This window comes from Scatophagus argus, chromosome 4 (genome assembly GCF_020382885.2).
Source record: "Scatophagus argus isolate fScaArg1 chromosome 4, fScaArg1.pri, whole genome shotgun sequence".
Classification (NCBI taxonomy): domain Eukaryota; kingdom Metazoa; phylum Chordata; class Actinopteri; family Scatophagidae; genus Scatophagus; species Scatophagus argus.
In genome coordinates this window covers 9,518,686-9,535,153 of record NC_058496.1, presented here as the reverse complement: position 1 = coordinate 9,535,153, position 16,468 = coordinate 9,518,686, and the positions used below count along the sequence as shown (strand labels likewise).

General features: G+C 39.7%; 1 protein-coding gene across 2 annotated transcripts in view; it reads left to right on the top strand.

The window, feature by feature from the left end:
• bmpr1ba (bone morphogenetic protein receptor, type IBa) overlaps nucleotides 1–16,468 on the top strand; it is a 63,543-nt gene that overhangs the window by 29,432 nt on the left and 17,643 nt on the right. Inside the window, exons 2-3 of one of the 2 annotated variants that reach the window (XM_046387560.1) lie at nucleotides 12,388–12,450; nucleotides 12,592–12,782. In XM_046387560.1, coding sequence (XP_046243516.1) covers nucleotides 12,677–12,782 — 106 coding nt within the window. In that variant the 5' untranslated portion in view covers nucleotides 12,388–12,450; nucleotides 12,592–12,676. Of the gene's footprint in view, nucleotides 1–12,387; nucleotides 12,783–16,468 lie in introns of both variants that reach the window. The other variant, XM_046387559.1, reaches the window with a different exon arrangement.

Sequence of the window (16,468 nt, the reverse complement as noted above, 5' to 3'; positions counted from 1 at the left end):
TGTTAGTTTTCTAGTAACCATGCATTTGATTTTAACTGTAGTTAGCAGTAATTTAAGATCAATTAAAGTTTGCTGAACAGAACCAAAATCAATCTGAGAAACAGGAGAGGAGCTGTTGCACATAAAATAGCATAAGATAATGTAAAATAAATTGTCTGTGTGCAGGTGAATTGTACTGTTTTTTACATTTACACCTAATTAATTTCTGAAAATAGGAAATAAGAGTGACCCTGGAACAGAACTCTGTGGCACACTTTTTTGACACTATCAGCCACGACAGTTTGTCTACCGCTGACATAATTTTTTTAACAGTTTCAAAAATCTCTCTTTTTTTAAAAATCAAATCCAGCGGATGTCCATTGTTTCAAAAGAATCTGAAGATCGACAGTATCCGAAGTTTTAGATCTATAAAAAGGACATTCGATGCTGCTGTTACAATACTAAAACCTGATTGACAAGATTTTCACATGGAGTGTTGAGATAAGGTTAACAATCGCCTGATTTTTAACCAGATTTAACAACACTTCAGCAGCTAGACCTGATAGTTCTAAAATAGAAAAATCATAAATCCGCCGTTTTCCATCCATCCATGTTGTTTGCCCATTTCCCTTTTTTCATTATCTCTATAAATACTATATTCAGAATCAGAATTTCAGGTAAGGTGTTGATGCTGGAAAATAGCTCTTAGTCATTACACTGCATAAAAACATACATATTGCAGTCCATACTAGACAAAATTATGAATAAAATGATGCCTAATGGGATTATTTTTTTGCTCTGGTTGAAATCTGCATATTTTTGCACTCAAACAGAAAGATGAACACACTTCACTCTTTTCTCAACTCACACCCTTTTTGAGTATATGTTACCTGCACTTTGTCCCATACATAACAATTAAAATATCAAAGCCAAACATTTTTTATGTAAATAAAAAGAAATTCTCCTGTTATTATCTGTCATTTTCAAAGTGCTCCTTTAATGGAGTTGCATATTACCTAACATAAAATCTCAGCATAGAAAACTGTATTCTCCAAGTGGGGCTCATTTATTCTTATCCCAGACATCCTAACTTGCAACTTTATCGAAAGTAAACATGACATAATGGATTTATGTAAAATCCAATTCTGCTAACTGTCTAATTATTTTAAACTGTGAAGCATCTGAAGACATGTCGGCCTACATTTCCAGTGTTATGCCCATGTATTTATTTTATCACTCATCTAATCGTTTTCTTTTTGAATTGCCTCTTTTTCTGTAGGGGCTGCACAATTGCTTTTTAATTTTTGTGTGTTTCCTTCTCTATCGCTTCTGTGAGTGCATTTGTTTTTGTGAGCATCACAGTCAGCAAATGCGTGACCAGTCTCTCAGTTCTCAGTTCTGTATTTAGGTCTCGGGGTTCAGGGGTCATTGGGGTCAGGAGGCAGTATGAATGACTGCCTGTTATCAGGTGGCAAACAAAGGAATGCGTCAGTGTGTGTGCGTGCACGCGTGCGTGAGTGTAATAGACAGGGAAACAGGAAACAAAGTTGAACCAAATGACAGAAGGAAACGGAGTCAGAGAGATCTTGATAGATTGAAACATAAACACAAACAGTAGACAGAAATACTGCACTATAATGTGATGACACGCTGACTTTGGATCATAATTCTCTCACGTCTGAACAACTTTAAAATTTTACACTAGTCTTGTATTGTACTATTTTAACTCTTCTCAGTAACTAACCAACTAATTCTTCTACAAATTGATTTTTTTGACAATCTTCATTTAATGGCAAAACACACACATACCTGTCCACACACACAGGTTTGCAAATGAACTCCCTGCCCCATCATGAGATGAAATAAGCACAATGTCTAAAAATGCAAAAGTTCAGCCTGGATAAAAGGTATTAGAAATTAATATGACCTCTAATGACCTGAAAAGTGAAATCCCTTTTCCATGTATCCTTTAAAAAACTTTAATGAAACTATTTCACTTGAGAAGCATGAAGAGAACGTGCAGCTTCTGAAACCTCACTGTGATCTCAGCTCTACCTTTAATCAATGGTTTTACTCACCTAGACACCTCTTGTGCAGTTTACAGTTCAATTTGTTTTAGTCACTTACAACCCTAGGGTGAATGAACAACGGAATCACATAATTTTTGTATAAAGAAATGTCATTCTTTTCATCTTTTGCACTCTTTTTTGGCATCTGCAAATTATATAACACACAGTAAGAGGGTAGAAATACTAAAATTGAGCGGATTTTTCAACTTTGTAGTACAAGCATCTCCTGCATGGGGGATCCATCAGGCTTTGTAGGTATTTTTTTCTGCCACATCTTATAATAATTTTGATTTAAAATCATTAGCCTTTTTTCCTCTTTATTTCTCTATCTTTATCCCCTCTCCAATCCCTCTCATTCATCTTTCTCTTCTTCTAACCCCTTACCCCCCTCCTGTTGTCTGTTTTTCTCCCTCATTTCATGACTCCCCCTTTCTTTTCCCTGCTAATTGCCACCTCGTTGTAGCATCCCGGGAGCCGGGAGCTCATTAATTGCTGAAGAGGAGACAGGTGGCGCCACTATGTTGTGATGCTTCTGGTTAGTTTTGTCAGTTTATTGTGTTTGTGTTGTGTTTGCGTGTGCACGTTTGTATGAGTTTTCTCTTTATATGCTTGTGTGTGTATGATTTCTATGCAACTTTGTGTGTGTGTGTGTGTGTGTGTGCCTGCGTTTAAACGTGTCTGTGTGTGGTGCCCCTGCTTGTTAGCGCCGCAGAACCCCTTCTCACTGTAATCTCTTTGTTTATGCAGTGCGAAAAGGGCCTGGCGGGTGCATGAACTCCCCACGCTCTTATCCCACTGCGCCACTCACCCTTAGTAGACCTTCATGCCCCCCCGCCACCCTTCCAACACCCCGCTTGCTCCCATCACCTCCCCCATCCAACTCAACTCCTGCCCAACTCTGTCCTCCCTCCCTGTGTCCCATTGTCCCTCCTTCCTGTCTGGCTTTGTTAACATCAGAAACTTGAGCTGTACATTCTCCAAGAGGTCAGCAAAGATGCACCCAACTATACTGTAGGACACCATATTCATACTCATTAAAGAACTAATTACATTACTAATTACTCAGCAGCATTACAACTCCATCAACGATAACTGTAAGAAACTATGCTAAACTGTGTTACAACAGCAGGCAGCACTACAATTTGTAGTTTTACTGGTGAACAAGCAGTAGCTAGCTTAATTGAAGTGACTCCACGTAGCTCCTCATGTTCCAACCATGTGATTCCTCATGTAGGTGTAGCTGTTGCTAATGTTAGCAAGCCAGTTAAGCACCAAGCTAGCACAACCCAAACAAACTTTTCTGCTGTCTAATTTCTGGTAGGACAGCGAACAAGCCAACCCTGAAACGTCAACGTAATGTAATGTAATGTACTGAATTTTAAATTACTGAAAAAAGTAATCACATAACTGTAACATGCCCGACACTGGTTAGCTATATGCATTCAGGCCTGCTTTGTGCTAATAGATCAGTATGCAGAAATTCTATCTAAACTTAATGAAGTTGAATTGATGATTCTTATTTTAAAATCTTGTGAATGAATCTGATTTTGTTTTTTGAAGAAAAAAAAGACAGTTGAAAACTGAATCAGAATCAGGTTTTTTGGCATATTGGAGTATGTTGGTACACCCAAGGAATTTGTTTTGGTTGGTGATGTCTCTCTAACAATAAGACAATGTATAGACAAGACAATATAAACTCAATCATAACAACTGGTTTCAAACTGAAGGTTTATAACTGAATTTTGGTTTTGTTGTTAGTATTCATTATACTAATCTCAATAGATACATTGCTCTCATCGTCTTTTTCTCTGGCTTGCCTTTTCTTGTATTTCTCTTCCCTTCTTTGCTCGAGGGTGCCTGTTTTAATCAAATCACATACTTCTTCTCTCCCTCCATGCTGGCCCTCACCTAACCTCTCTCACATAGCTCTCCTTTGAAGTCTTCAGTAAAACACTGTTTTCAATCTCTGGCAGTAATTATCCGATTGTTTGGTAAAGTCTATGAGAAAGAACAATTACAAAGCACTAGTGTTTTGCCTAGCAGATGGTATTATCGGTTGGTCAAATGGTGGCCTTTTGGCAGGTCTAGAGGAGTGCTGGTGCTGTGGGCAGTGATTTGTGAATAAGTTAGTGTTTGTTTGTCTGGGTTGGTGTACGTGTCTTTATATGTGTGTGTGCCTCTATGTGTTCATGCAGGTGTAGGGGTTACTGGCAGTTTGTAGGTCAGCCTCCTGCCCCTGGTGTCACCTTGCTCTGTTTGGCCCTAAACATCCACCATAACAAGGCCTCTTCTCTTCTCTTCTCTTCTCTTCTCTTCTCTTCTCTTCTCTTCTCTTCTCTTCTCTTCTCTTCTCTTCTCTTCTCTTCTCTTCTCTTCACTGTCTTGCTCTTTTGTCATAGTCATCTGTCTTCTCTAATTGTCCTTCCTCTTCTATCTCCTCAGAGATAATTTATTTAGTGGTTTCAATTCAATTAGTTATCTTTGTGATAATCTGTCGGAATCTGTTTTAAAGTAATTTGCTCGTGCATCAGCTCCATCAAACTCTGCACAATTGCAAATTTTTTCATTCAGAACTTAGGTGGTTTTGTTTTCAAGGCAATACAAAACTAAAGTGGCGATATTAGTAAAGTGTCTGTGTGTGAGAGAAAAAGAGGGAGAGGTGGAGAAAGCAACAGTGTCCAGCAGTAGATACAGAAAGGTTTTATGGGGCTACACTATTCTGGGCTGTAGGAACAGTTGCCTTTGGCCATAGGAGCATCTGTAGCTCTTTTATTAGCACAAGTTCACTCTTTAGGTGGTCCTCCCTGCCTATTCAGTGCAAATCAGATCAAATAAATGCATAATTAGAATCACCAGAATCTCATGCTTGTAAATCAGTGTCCTATGGTATCACTGGAAGTGACATTCAAGGAGCTTTATTGTCATTTCACACATGTAGAAACATGAGGTGGAACGAAATTAGTTTCCCTGGTCCTGGTATAAGCCCAATTACCTAACAAAATACCTAATGCAAATAAATATAAAACAACACTATATAAATATAAAAACAATCAGAATAAAAGATAAAAGAATAAAAGATATAAACAATACATACAGTTCTGTATGTGATAGCTAATGTGTAGCGGCTACCTGCCCGTCTTTGAAAGGCTGTTGGCCCAAACTGTTCCAGTGATAGCTTGACAAAAACAACACTGAACTCTTGCAGTTATTTCACCTCATAACAGGCATGTACCTTTAACCATGGCTGATCAAACGATTGTTGAACTTTTTAATGACATTCTTAAGCTTTCCCTTCTTCTTTCCCTTTTGTGATGCCAATCCATAAAGTGTTTGATCCATATTTCAAAAACTAAATTTTCAACATAGATTTTTAAACTGACCATAGGATAACATGCAACTTGTGCTGCCCATACTGTGTTATTTAAGACTTTTAGTAATGACGCCACATTAACAGGATGAAGTGTTAAGTTGTTATTTAAGCCTTCAGAGACATATGGGCTCAAAGTATTAGTAATTCAACTGTTTCTCTGCCATTGCCTATTCAGAAACCCAAACTGGGTGCATCAACCAGTACTGTGTACAGGCTTCAAACCACCTAACCTATGCATATTTTTTTTTCATAGCATTTTGTTCTTTCCTTGTCGGTCCTTGATCAAACCTTGTAAGGTGTAGTAAAAGTAAGAAGTCATAGGAGCAGTTTGGAATGACAGACATGGTACATAAAGTATAAAGTTATTATACTTACTACTAATATATATGCATATATATATATATTTTTTTTTTTTTTTTTTTTGCTGTGTGGATGCAGATCGTGATCCTCAGATATTTGGTAAGCTGTTGCAGATGAATCAGAAAAGTGGGCAGGCAAAGATCCCACAGAACAGGTGGGACATCACTGCTATTTCTTTCAGCTCCCACTCAGGAAGTAGCTGCCACACGACTCTTCTGTCTTCTGTGTACAATTCTGTTACCTTAATTTGACATTTTTGACATTCCACCCTTTTGGACCTTCACTCCCTTCTGTAATAACCCTAACCCCCATTCTTCACAGCAGTACCAATTGGGTCAGCCACAGCAAGGCTCAAAAAGACTCAAAAATATACAAAGTATTTCCCATCATTCAGCCACAAATCTTTTGAACTGACTGTGTTTGATGTACTATGTGTCACCTCATAATTTATTTATGACACTACAAATAATAGTAAATCTGAGACTTTAATTTGTGGTTTTACTTTACTGTCTGTGTGCCTTAGAGCGACGTAACTGGATATGGATTCCGCTGAGATCCTGTTGAAAACACTTAATTTGCCAGATGGCTTGAGGGAAAACTGTCATTTGTTTTGGACATACAGTAAAGCAATTAAGAATAATTGAAATATTTATGATATCATGATTACAGAGGTGGATTTCTGTTACACATTCTCAGTTTTGTTGTACCTCACCCTAACCCCACCTATGCCTGTCAATGATTTTATGGCGGTTGTAAAGTGATACAGTGAGTGGTTTCACAATGACAATAACAAGCTGTAAAAGCCATTCCCAGTCTATCATCAGGGCTTCATTAAGTTTAAATGGCTTGACACCTCTGTGTGTGCGTGTGTGTGTGTGTGTTTGTGTGTGTGTGTGATAATAGTCTCAGTAACTTCAAATGATAGCTAAGTTTCCTCTGTAATGCGTCCTAAAGAGATGTGTTAAACCCTTCTTTAACGCTGTTTGCAGCTGCATATGATAGGAATAGGAAGATGTACTTTTGATATACCTCTAGGATGTTATATGACCACTAAATGTCAGCATCAGTTTGGTATGATTTTTAATCAGTATTGTCTGAACATCACATCAGAGATGTATAATTGTTAGTGCAGTCATTTTATAAGGCCGAAAATTGATGCTTACTTCTTGTACTTAAAGAATGACAATGACTGCTTTAGTTTTGGTGCAGATGGCTGCGCAGCAAGCTATGCCAGATCCAGGCATTTTTTTCTTCAAGCTAGGCGAGAATGAGACTGTTTATGATTCATCGTTTGACTCCTGTTTTTGCTGCTGACTTTCATCCTGACTTGTCTGTGAGAAAGGATTCTCTTGCAGTGGTGGGAAGGGATTTTCAGCAAAGGTGAAAGGTCAATCATGAACAAATCAGTGTTGAGGTCAGAGGTGGACCCAAGAGACTCCTTCTCTGTCACTGCTTCCATCACCGTGCCTCTCGTCACTCTATGTGTTATCCCTCGTTTCCCTCATTTCTCTCATCAGTCCTCTGGGTTGTTTGATGAGTTGTGCTGGCTGTGTTTGTGACAAGAGAAGCCGAAAGTGTCAGTGGGCCTCAGTAACAGGACCGCCATCATTGCGGTCTCTTTCTTCTCCACTCCACCCCTAACACAGTCCACCAGTTTTTCATCCACTCCCTACTTGCCTTCATCAATGAATCTTTTTTACACCAACTCCTGTAAGTGCCTTCCAAACAACTTTCCATCAGTTGCACTTTTTTCAGCACTATACTAATGCACTGAAAGCATATTTTACATTTTTTTTAGGTCATCTGTGGCAACAAAACAAAACAGTGCTTCTTTACTTCTCCGCCTTATGTCTTCATATACGGTGGATTTCCCCAGGGATCAATGAAGTATTTCTGATTCTTATTCTGATCTGATGAGGCAGAGAAATTGAGAGTATAAATGGACTGTAATAGGAGGAGGAACTATATTCTCACACACAGCTCTCCCACATCTACAAACCCACAGTGCCATGCATATGTTCTCTCTCTCTTTCTTTGTGTTGCTCTCTTCACAGACTATTCAGGCAGAAAGGATTGCTATGTAAATGTACCGGTGAATAGGAGAGAATGGACAGGCTTAAAGCAGATTATGTTAAACTGCTTGTTAGTTTAAAGACATGCTGAAGTGAATGGATGGGGATTAGCAGATGTGCTGCTGTGCCACAGAGGTGTTTCGCTAAAATGTACTTAATCCCCTGTCGGTTAGTCAGTTCACACGTCAAATAAAGGGATAAATGGTTTTAAAAGTGAACCAGGAAGAAGTATGGTGATCTTTAAATACTTTGGCGCAGATGGCAATCCCAAAGCAAGACCATATAACAACAACATAACAAATATGATGTGAAGCCACAAAATACACTAAGTCCATTTATGTAAAATGTTTTCTCATATTATTTTAAAGAATGATTGTCCTGTTAAAATATTGTACGTAAAAAGGTTTTTCTTGAAAGAGTACTGCATGTCTTTAGCATTGCACTCTTATGGTATCGTTGGACACACGTTGGACTGTTTGAAAAAGAATAAAATTGTTATTAAGTTACTAATTTGTTGTAAAAATATCCACATCTATGCAGCAGAAAGAGACATCTTTTTTAGTCAACACATTTCTTTTCCCTCTCAAAGCTTGATGGCCTGCAAAACCCATAATGCAACAGTTTGGTTGCAGATTCGGGTGTGTTATGCTTCCAACAGTTAATGTAGGCTGCCAGCCTCAAGCAGAGATGAGGAGCAGCCTACAAAGGTCTGGGAAGCTTACTTCTTTTTAAATCCCCTCCCCCAGATGTTTTTAATCTTCATACTTGTCCCAACCAACAGTGCCTCAAGTGACATCACTTGAGACGGACTTTGATGTGTAAAATCTCCTGCCATGTCTTCAGCTTAATGATAAATACATTTTCAAATGATTTAGTGTTTTAAAATGTTTGTTTACCTTTAGATATATTAATATTAACATCAACCAATATTTTAGTTTATTTGAAACATTCAAAATCTCCACATTTGCAGATACTGAAGAATCTTGAGCAGAAGGTTAGCTGTATCATTTTTATCCTAATTTCAGAGATCAGACAGTAAATGTTCTTTCACCCTTTTATACCCTCAGCGACGTTAAGAATTGCGAATGCAAGCTCGTATTGATGCTGAAGGCTGCTGACATGAAGTTTTTCTGCCTGATGAGAGTGAATGCTGAAACAACAGCATATATTGACCCCCAGCACTGATGGAGACACATCAACTGTATTTGTACATGGAGCTTATATACTTCCTATAAGCATATTAACACAGAAGAGACCAGAACAAGACGGTAACCCTTGCGGTTGTATGCCTCCACAGTCATGTTGTATTTTATCATCCATGTCTGATCAGACTCATAATATATGCAGTGAAGGCTTTTAAGGTGTTCTAGTGGTTGCTTGGCACACACAAGCACAACCTGGCAGCACAGAAAATCTATACAGTCAATACAGTTTCAGTGTGGGCACTCAAGCTTGGTATTAGCAAACCACATTGACCCTTCACGCTGATCCTTGACGTGTGGATGTTTGGTGCACATTGGAAGAAATCCCTGAGATCTTGTGTTTGTAAGAATAAGACAGACGGTAAACCAGAAAACACAAAGCGCCTGGTCGTGGCTGTTGTTGGCACATAGGCCTTAAAACAGGGCTCTCGGCTTCATATTCAAATGCCTGAGCAGCTGCTCTTGGCCTAAACTAGACTTTTTGTTTGCATTTTTCTGTTACCGGCCTCCTTTAAGCGCTTTCTGATCCCTGGTGTCCATAACTCTGTCCTTGTAGTCCTGTACACCTTTTCGTTCTCTCTCTGAACTTCTCATCTGCTCAAAAGGTCACCTTCCTCAATCATTATCTCAGTTCTTCAGAAATCTTTCCTGCAGACAAGCAACAGTCTTCTCTGATCTTTCCTTTTTATTTTTCCTGTCGGCAGTCTTTTCTTAACCCCTCTTTCTTTTTTAGTTTTAGTGCTCATCCTTCGCTTTTGACAGTCTCACACATTTATCATAGGCCCAGCATGAGGGTGACACTATGGAAGATGGAAGAAGAGTGTGTGTGTGTGTGTGTGTGTGTGTAGTGATGTAGTGAACGTCTGTAATGATTTGCTGGTATAGGATATCATATGCAGATTGATATAGTTACTTTAAGGTGCTGTGAGCTGGTGCTCCCCAAATACACACAAACACACACACACACACACACACACACACACACACACACAGCTTTTGGGGACTGGAGGCAAATGCTGTCACAGTCTTTAAAAGGCTTCCTGTGGTTAGACATGCTTGATATGACATTCTGGTTCTCTGGAGGAGGGAAGAAGGAAAAGGAGTGAAGAAGAGAGAGAAGAGACAGAAGTGGGGGGGCAGCAGTTTGTGAGGTACAAAAAAATGTAACAGATGCAGGAATGATAAGATGATAGGTGTGTTTGATCTGGGGATAATGAAAAGAAACAGAAAGAAACTTCCAACTTTCCATCATGTCATTTTTTTCATTGTTCAAAGGGACATACAGACACTTAAACATTTAGCGAATTATGCTGTTAGTTGTTTTTCTTCCCAACATGGGTCGCAGCACGGCTATACAAAAGTTGGAAAATGGATTTTAAGTTACTCCACAGCAACGTGACTGCTTATCCATTTGGATAAATTGCCAATATGTTAAGCATCACTAAATAACCCTAAAAGGATGTGCAGTGCTCGTTAATTACAAGATGACAAATTACATTGTCAATGTGCTGGCCAGGTCGCCTTGTTGGCTGATTAAAACTATCATAAATAATCATTTCAAAACCTCTGTGTCTCAGGCTCCTTTAATATCACTATAGTTAAAAACTTACCAGGACGTTTTGCTTCGAAAACTAACACTGGATCTTGTTTGCACATGACAGTAACATCAGTTACTGTTCGTTCAGGTTTGTGTGGGAAAATGGCTTCAGAGAGGAGGGCATGAGGGCAGACAGAAGAAGAATAGGACAGGACCAGGGCAGGACTGTTTATTCATGAAGTGATTTTTCCTCTCATCGAGGAGCGAGAGAGCCAGGCTGCCTATTGTTTGTCACTAATGAACAACATGAACGAGTGTGAGAAAGAAAAGAAGTGCAAAGAACAGCGGCGGCTACAAACGAGACAGATTAACATGAAAACAAAAAGTGTTTGCCCCGTCTATTTAACCTCAAAACTTAGAAATCAGCATTTGGTGTCGGGGGGCCCGTGATAGCTGCACATTCGGCATGTTTCAACTCTGTAATGGTTTTTGCAAAGCTCACCCTCAGGATAGCTCTGAAAAGGAAACTGTCTATTAGTGTCTTAACTCATTTATATATTCGTATAGGAGCTCCAGAGAAGGGTGATGTAATCTCTTACAGCTACTTTAAAGTGTCTTTGTCAGCTACCTGCTTCGCTCATTGCACAGCAGTGAGTGAAGAAATGTTATGTCTGATGCTTTCTGGATTCCTGGCCACTTATTTTCTAATTAAGTAGCTGTATTTTCTCAAAAGTCCTATTAGGCCACCTCATGTCTTAAAGCAAAAACTTAGATGCATGCAATAACAGGTTGATAAAAATGCCTTTGACGCGTAACTCTAAAAGCATACGGTGGAGAGACCAGTCAGACAAACTTCAGCACGGCTCATTTTAAGTCATGGTTTTGCATTGATCTGTTCCAGTCTGCAGAAGTAAAGACAGGTTGAATAATCTACAGATTAAATCTTCTCGTGCATCAAGACAATTTAAATCCAATCTATTTTAGCACACTTGAGGTATGCCCTTGCTTGTAATTACTTTTGCCACTTGAGCTGTTGGTGAGGGCATGAACAATACCCCGACTGGCAATGGCAAATGTGAAACCGCATCTTCTATCCACAGACTCTCGACTAGGACGAGGAACAGCTGCCATTAATGTGTACAATCTCAGGAAGACGTGTAATCGATGTTGCATGTACAGACAAACGAAGATATTGGTGATGGGCTATATAAATAAAATTATCTTGACATGACTGAAAAGTAATCCACCATGAGCTCGCTGGTTTCACTTTTAACTCGTTTCAGGTGATTGTGGTCGTGTGATGTGACAAATCTCTCTGTCAGTCCTCTGTACATCTCTGTCTCTAAGTGAAGACAGCACGTTTCTCACAGGAAAATATTCACCGCGATCACCCATGTCAGTTCCGTGATAACTTCCGTTTCACCAAATACAATAATTAATACCTTTGTACTGAATATTTCTGAAAATACCTTTTTTTTAATAAATTCTATTCATTTCACTTTCACCTTTATGTAAAGAATTCCTGCTGAAAATGAAAAGCGGGAACAGTTTTCTTTAAGCTCAGTCCTTCAGGTCCTGCAGCTTGTTTTCAGTATCCTCCTCACCCTCCTCCTACTTTTTCCTAAACCCCATCTTGCTCCTGTCAGCTCCCTGCCCCCGTTTTCTTTCCTTCTTTCCACCCATGTCCTCCCTCCCTCCTGTGTGTGAGTGGGTCAGCCCTCCCTACTAGGCAAGTGAAGTAAACTCCCCCTTTTTGCCCCCCTCTCTCTCTCTCTCTGTCTCTCTCTCTCTCTCTCAGCTGGGCTGCTACTGTTAGACCGGGTCGGAGGACAATCAACTGCAACTGCTGCTGCCGCTGCTGGTGTGTCTTGTGCGGTGTGGACTTTCTCACGTTGCGGTGGTCATTCACAGACGCATACTGGAGCTTGCATGCCCGATACACCCCCTCCCCACCTCTCCCTCTCCCTTTCTCTCTCTCGCACATACATACACACACTTGGAGGGAGAGGAAGTGTGTGAGTGGCAGATCCTGTCGTGTGGAGTGTACTGAAGAGGGGAGAAGAGAGGAGTGGAGCGCAGACTCTACCATGCCAGTGCAGGGAGGAAGGCTGAAGCGCTGTCTCTCTGTCTGTCTCTGGAGCCGGAGTCCTCTGCTGCTGCTTGGACTGTTCTCTCTTCAAGTGCAAGCACACGGTGAGTTACCGCGAACTTCTCTCTGCTCTGTTTCACATCCCAACTTCTGATGGTACATTTTCTGGATCTGCGTGTGTTACTTTTTAAAAGTTGCAGCGTAAACCTGCCCTCTGCTATGCAGTGTGTAAGCAACTTGTGATGACGGTCAGCTTCCGATATCAACTCCAAATACGTAGGAGCTGATGTAGGCGTGATCTTTGACATGAGATGTGCGGTTGTTTTACACCAGGGAATCGTTTTTTTTTTCAGTGCTACATGTAATGTTTAATGTTAATCACAGCAGTATGTGTAGGATTTTATCAAAGCCAGAAACTGAGATATTTTTACAGTCTTTGTACATTTTATTTTCCATTTGTCAAATTACAGGATTTTGGTTGACACAGCTCTGTGTTTTGTCTTTTTGTTAGTCTGATAAAAATGACTTTGAGACAAGATGTCTCAAAAACAATAAGCTAGTAACAGCGTAAACAGAAATAGTTTTCACGTTTTCATATCATATCTGTAAGGTAAACAACCTCTTGAAGATAAGCTTTTGTTTTTACTGACTGTACATAAATATTTCAAGTGATTGATCATATGATCGTCTTGTTAATTTCACTTATTTAACAGTTCTGCGCTTGCTCTGACATTCAGTTACTCAGCTTCAGTCACAGTGCGTTTGCTGTTTTCAAACAGACACAGAGATATATTGTCACGAACAGACGTTGTTACCGTTAGCCGCATCAACTGCTTTGTCTCTGACCATGTTTGGTATGTGAAGTGTGATTGGTGAGGTGTTGGCGAGAGAACATGTCAGGTTTAATACTCTGTTATGTTTAGTACTGTAATGTGTCATTATGGTTTGACAGTCTGCCTCTGTTGTTTTCCTCATACATAGATTTAATGGCCATGACACAATAGTTCTGTAGATTATCTTGGCCGTCACTGACTGAAAAAATTAGTTATTGAAAGAAGTTAAATGATGGTGTGTGTGTGTGTGTGGTGTTAAGATGAGTACAGAAAAAAGGCTTGGACAATGATTCTTATGAGTGATAGTGTCTGCATATTTTTCTTTTCTCCCTTTATTGTTGGTCTATTTTAAGTAATTGGAGATTGTTTCAGCTGGGAGTCCCTGAAGTTAAGCCAGCAAAGGCTCATACCTCATACTCACTGTGCTATGTGCTGAGGTCGTCCTGCGACCTCTGGCTGCGTGTCATCCCCTCTTACTCGTCCATCTTTCCTGTCATTGTCACCGCTTGATTCGGCTTCCCTATGGTGTATGTGCTGTGTTACCCTCTTCTTTTGATTTACTCTCTGTGCTCTCAGAGGCTGTGCTATCATTGAAAGCCCGGCCATGCAGGGAGTAACAGTATTTTTGAATGCCATAGACACTTAAGCGTTTGCACTGTCCACATGAGTACACATGAGCACAAACATAAAAATTGCCGGAGTGTTTAACGCTCAGGGTAACACTGACTGCTCTGTCTAAGAAGTTGCAGAACAGCTGCCAAAGAAGAAGACATATGTGAAGTCTGACATGAAGTTGGACTCCTACCAATTTTTTTTGTGTGTTGTATCCGAAAGCCATTCACACCATTGCCTCTTTTACACTGCCTGTTCAAAGTGGGAATGTTGCACAGTTATTCCCCCTCACAGTTCTGTATAAATGGTACGGACATAGAATTGAGAGTGGGGGGATTTGTAATTCCTTCTTTACATTTGCCTTAAAGTTAGTAACAGAGTTGAACTGACACCTGTGTGAATATGTTCACATGGTAGGACTGGACATGTGCTGCTTCACACACTGCTGTGTTACAAATTGTGCCTTTTTTGCTTTTTAAATGCAGGCATGCTGTCTAAAATCACACAGTGGGTTGGCTTTATGCCGGCGTTGTTAGGCTCAGTGTAAAAAAAAAACATTAATTGTGGAAGCATTGTGGGATCTCTGTGTATCTTTATGCTTTAAATTTCCTTTAGAATTTCTTTTACTACAACTGTGGACAAATCTGTGTAGTGTTTTGGATTTGGCATGTTGTTGGGATGTAGCCTTTAAGTCCATTTAAATACTAATGTAATGTTAGTGTGTCGCCTGTAAGCTAGTGAAACAACCTGTCAAACCTGCCAGATCTGAGCTTAATACTTAATACCAAATATTTATGTATTTACTTATCAGAGGATTGATACGGTCAGACTTTCCCTTTATTTCCCCAAATTACTGCTAGGGGTGATCTCTTCGTGTAACGTGATAAACAAAAGTCGTTGATTATTTTAAAATATTACTATATTGTTATGCTTCCATAGATAAGAGTATCCCCAAAATACCCACATTACAAAATGAGAAGATGAACATTTTATTTTTTTCAGCTTGGATGCTTTCTTTTTCCTTGTAAACTTACCAAAATTGGCCTCAGCAAAATGGCCAGGTTGTAAATTTGAAAAACAAATAGCTTGAGTGTGGTATTTTAATTCCCACCGGTGATATTTGGCCATTAAAGTTGAATCAGGCTTTCACAAACAACCAAATGTTGTTAAACTCTATTCAAATAGCGTTTTGCCCGAGGCCCGTTAGCAACAGGCTTATTCATTGGTTGACACATGTGTGATTGATTGGACCAGTAACAGCCTCATTCATTGGTTGACACACAGATGATTGATTGTCCTGGCAAAAGACGCAGCTGTGACTCAACATGCAAATATTTGTTTTCTGAAAAACAGGATGAAAAAAAGATAGAGCAGTAAGAAGATTTTATTTATCAGATGATCTGTACCTCACATTCTTTCTCTGTCACCATTTTCCCCAGCCATATTCATCTTGTTTCTTCCCGCTCTGAAATAGCTCATGGATGCATGGTGGACTGAATGGAAGTCTAGACTTGGTCAGCTAGTGTTTCCTGGTCCTATAGCCACAGGTGAACTGGAGTCATTACAGGTTTTAGACAGACCATAGACTGCTCTGGTGTTGTGTCTGCATGAAGGTCACAGTTTTCCCTGCCGCATGTCTAGGCCATTGTTTCGGCTGAGAAAAATAATTGGCGATGCGTTCATTATTCTTCAAGGAGAAATGAGAGCGTAGAGAATGTGCATATTTATGCACACTTTATAAATCACGCACACAAGCACGCACAGATCTTCTGTGACCTTCCACCTACACCATGCTGCAGCCTTCAGTGTTAGTTCTGGGAAGTGAAGAGTGAGCGTGATAGCTTACATTTCATTGTCCTTGGTGGAAATAAGCACCACTGTATCAGTTTTCACAGTCAAAGCTCTGCCAGTTGCTTTGCTTTTGTCACTGCCCGCTAATGAGACTCTGTTGCTCTCTGCAGAATATCAGGATTTTGTTTTAACAGAATAAAATACCTACCTGGTTTTAACTCCAAATAATCATTTCAACTCATTTGACACAGTGTTCTGCGAGTACTGAGAATGTGTTGTACCACTCTTGAACTTGCATTTCACAGTGATTTGCTTTTAAGTTTCGTAAAGCTGTTGGCAATGTCTGTGTGCTTTATCATTTTCTCTGTAGGCGTCACTGAACACCTGCTTGATGATTTTAGGTTTCATCAAGTCAGTGTTTTCTTCACACAAGAATAGATTTATTCAGACTGTGTTTCAATGGTGTAAAAGAGACCAAATGCAGACTTAATGTTGAGTGTTGTGGTGTCTCATTTCTGATGATGGAAGTTAGTAGGCTGCACAGGTGCGAAACA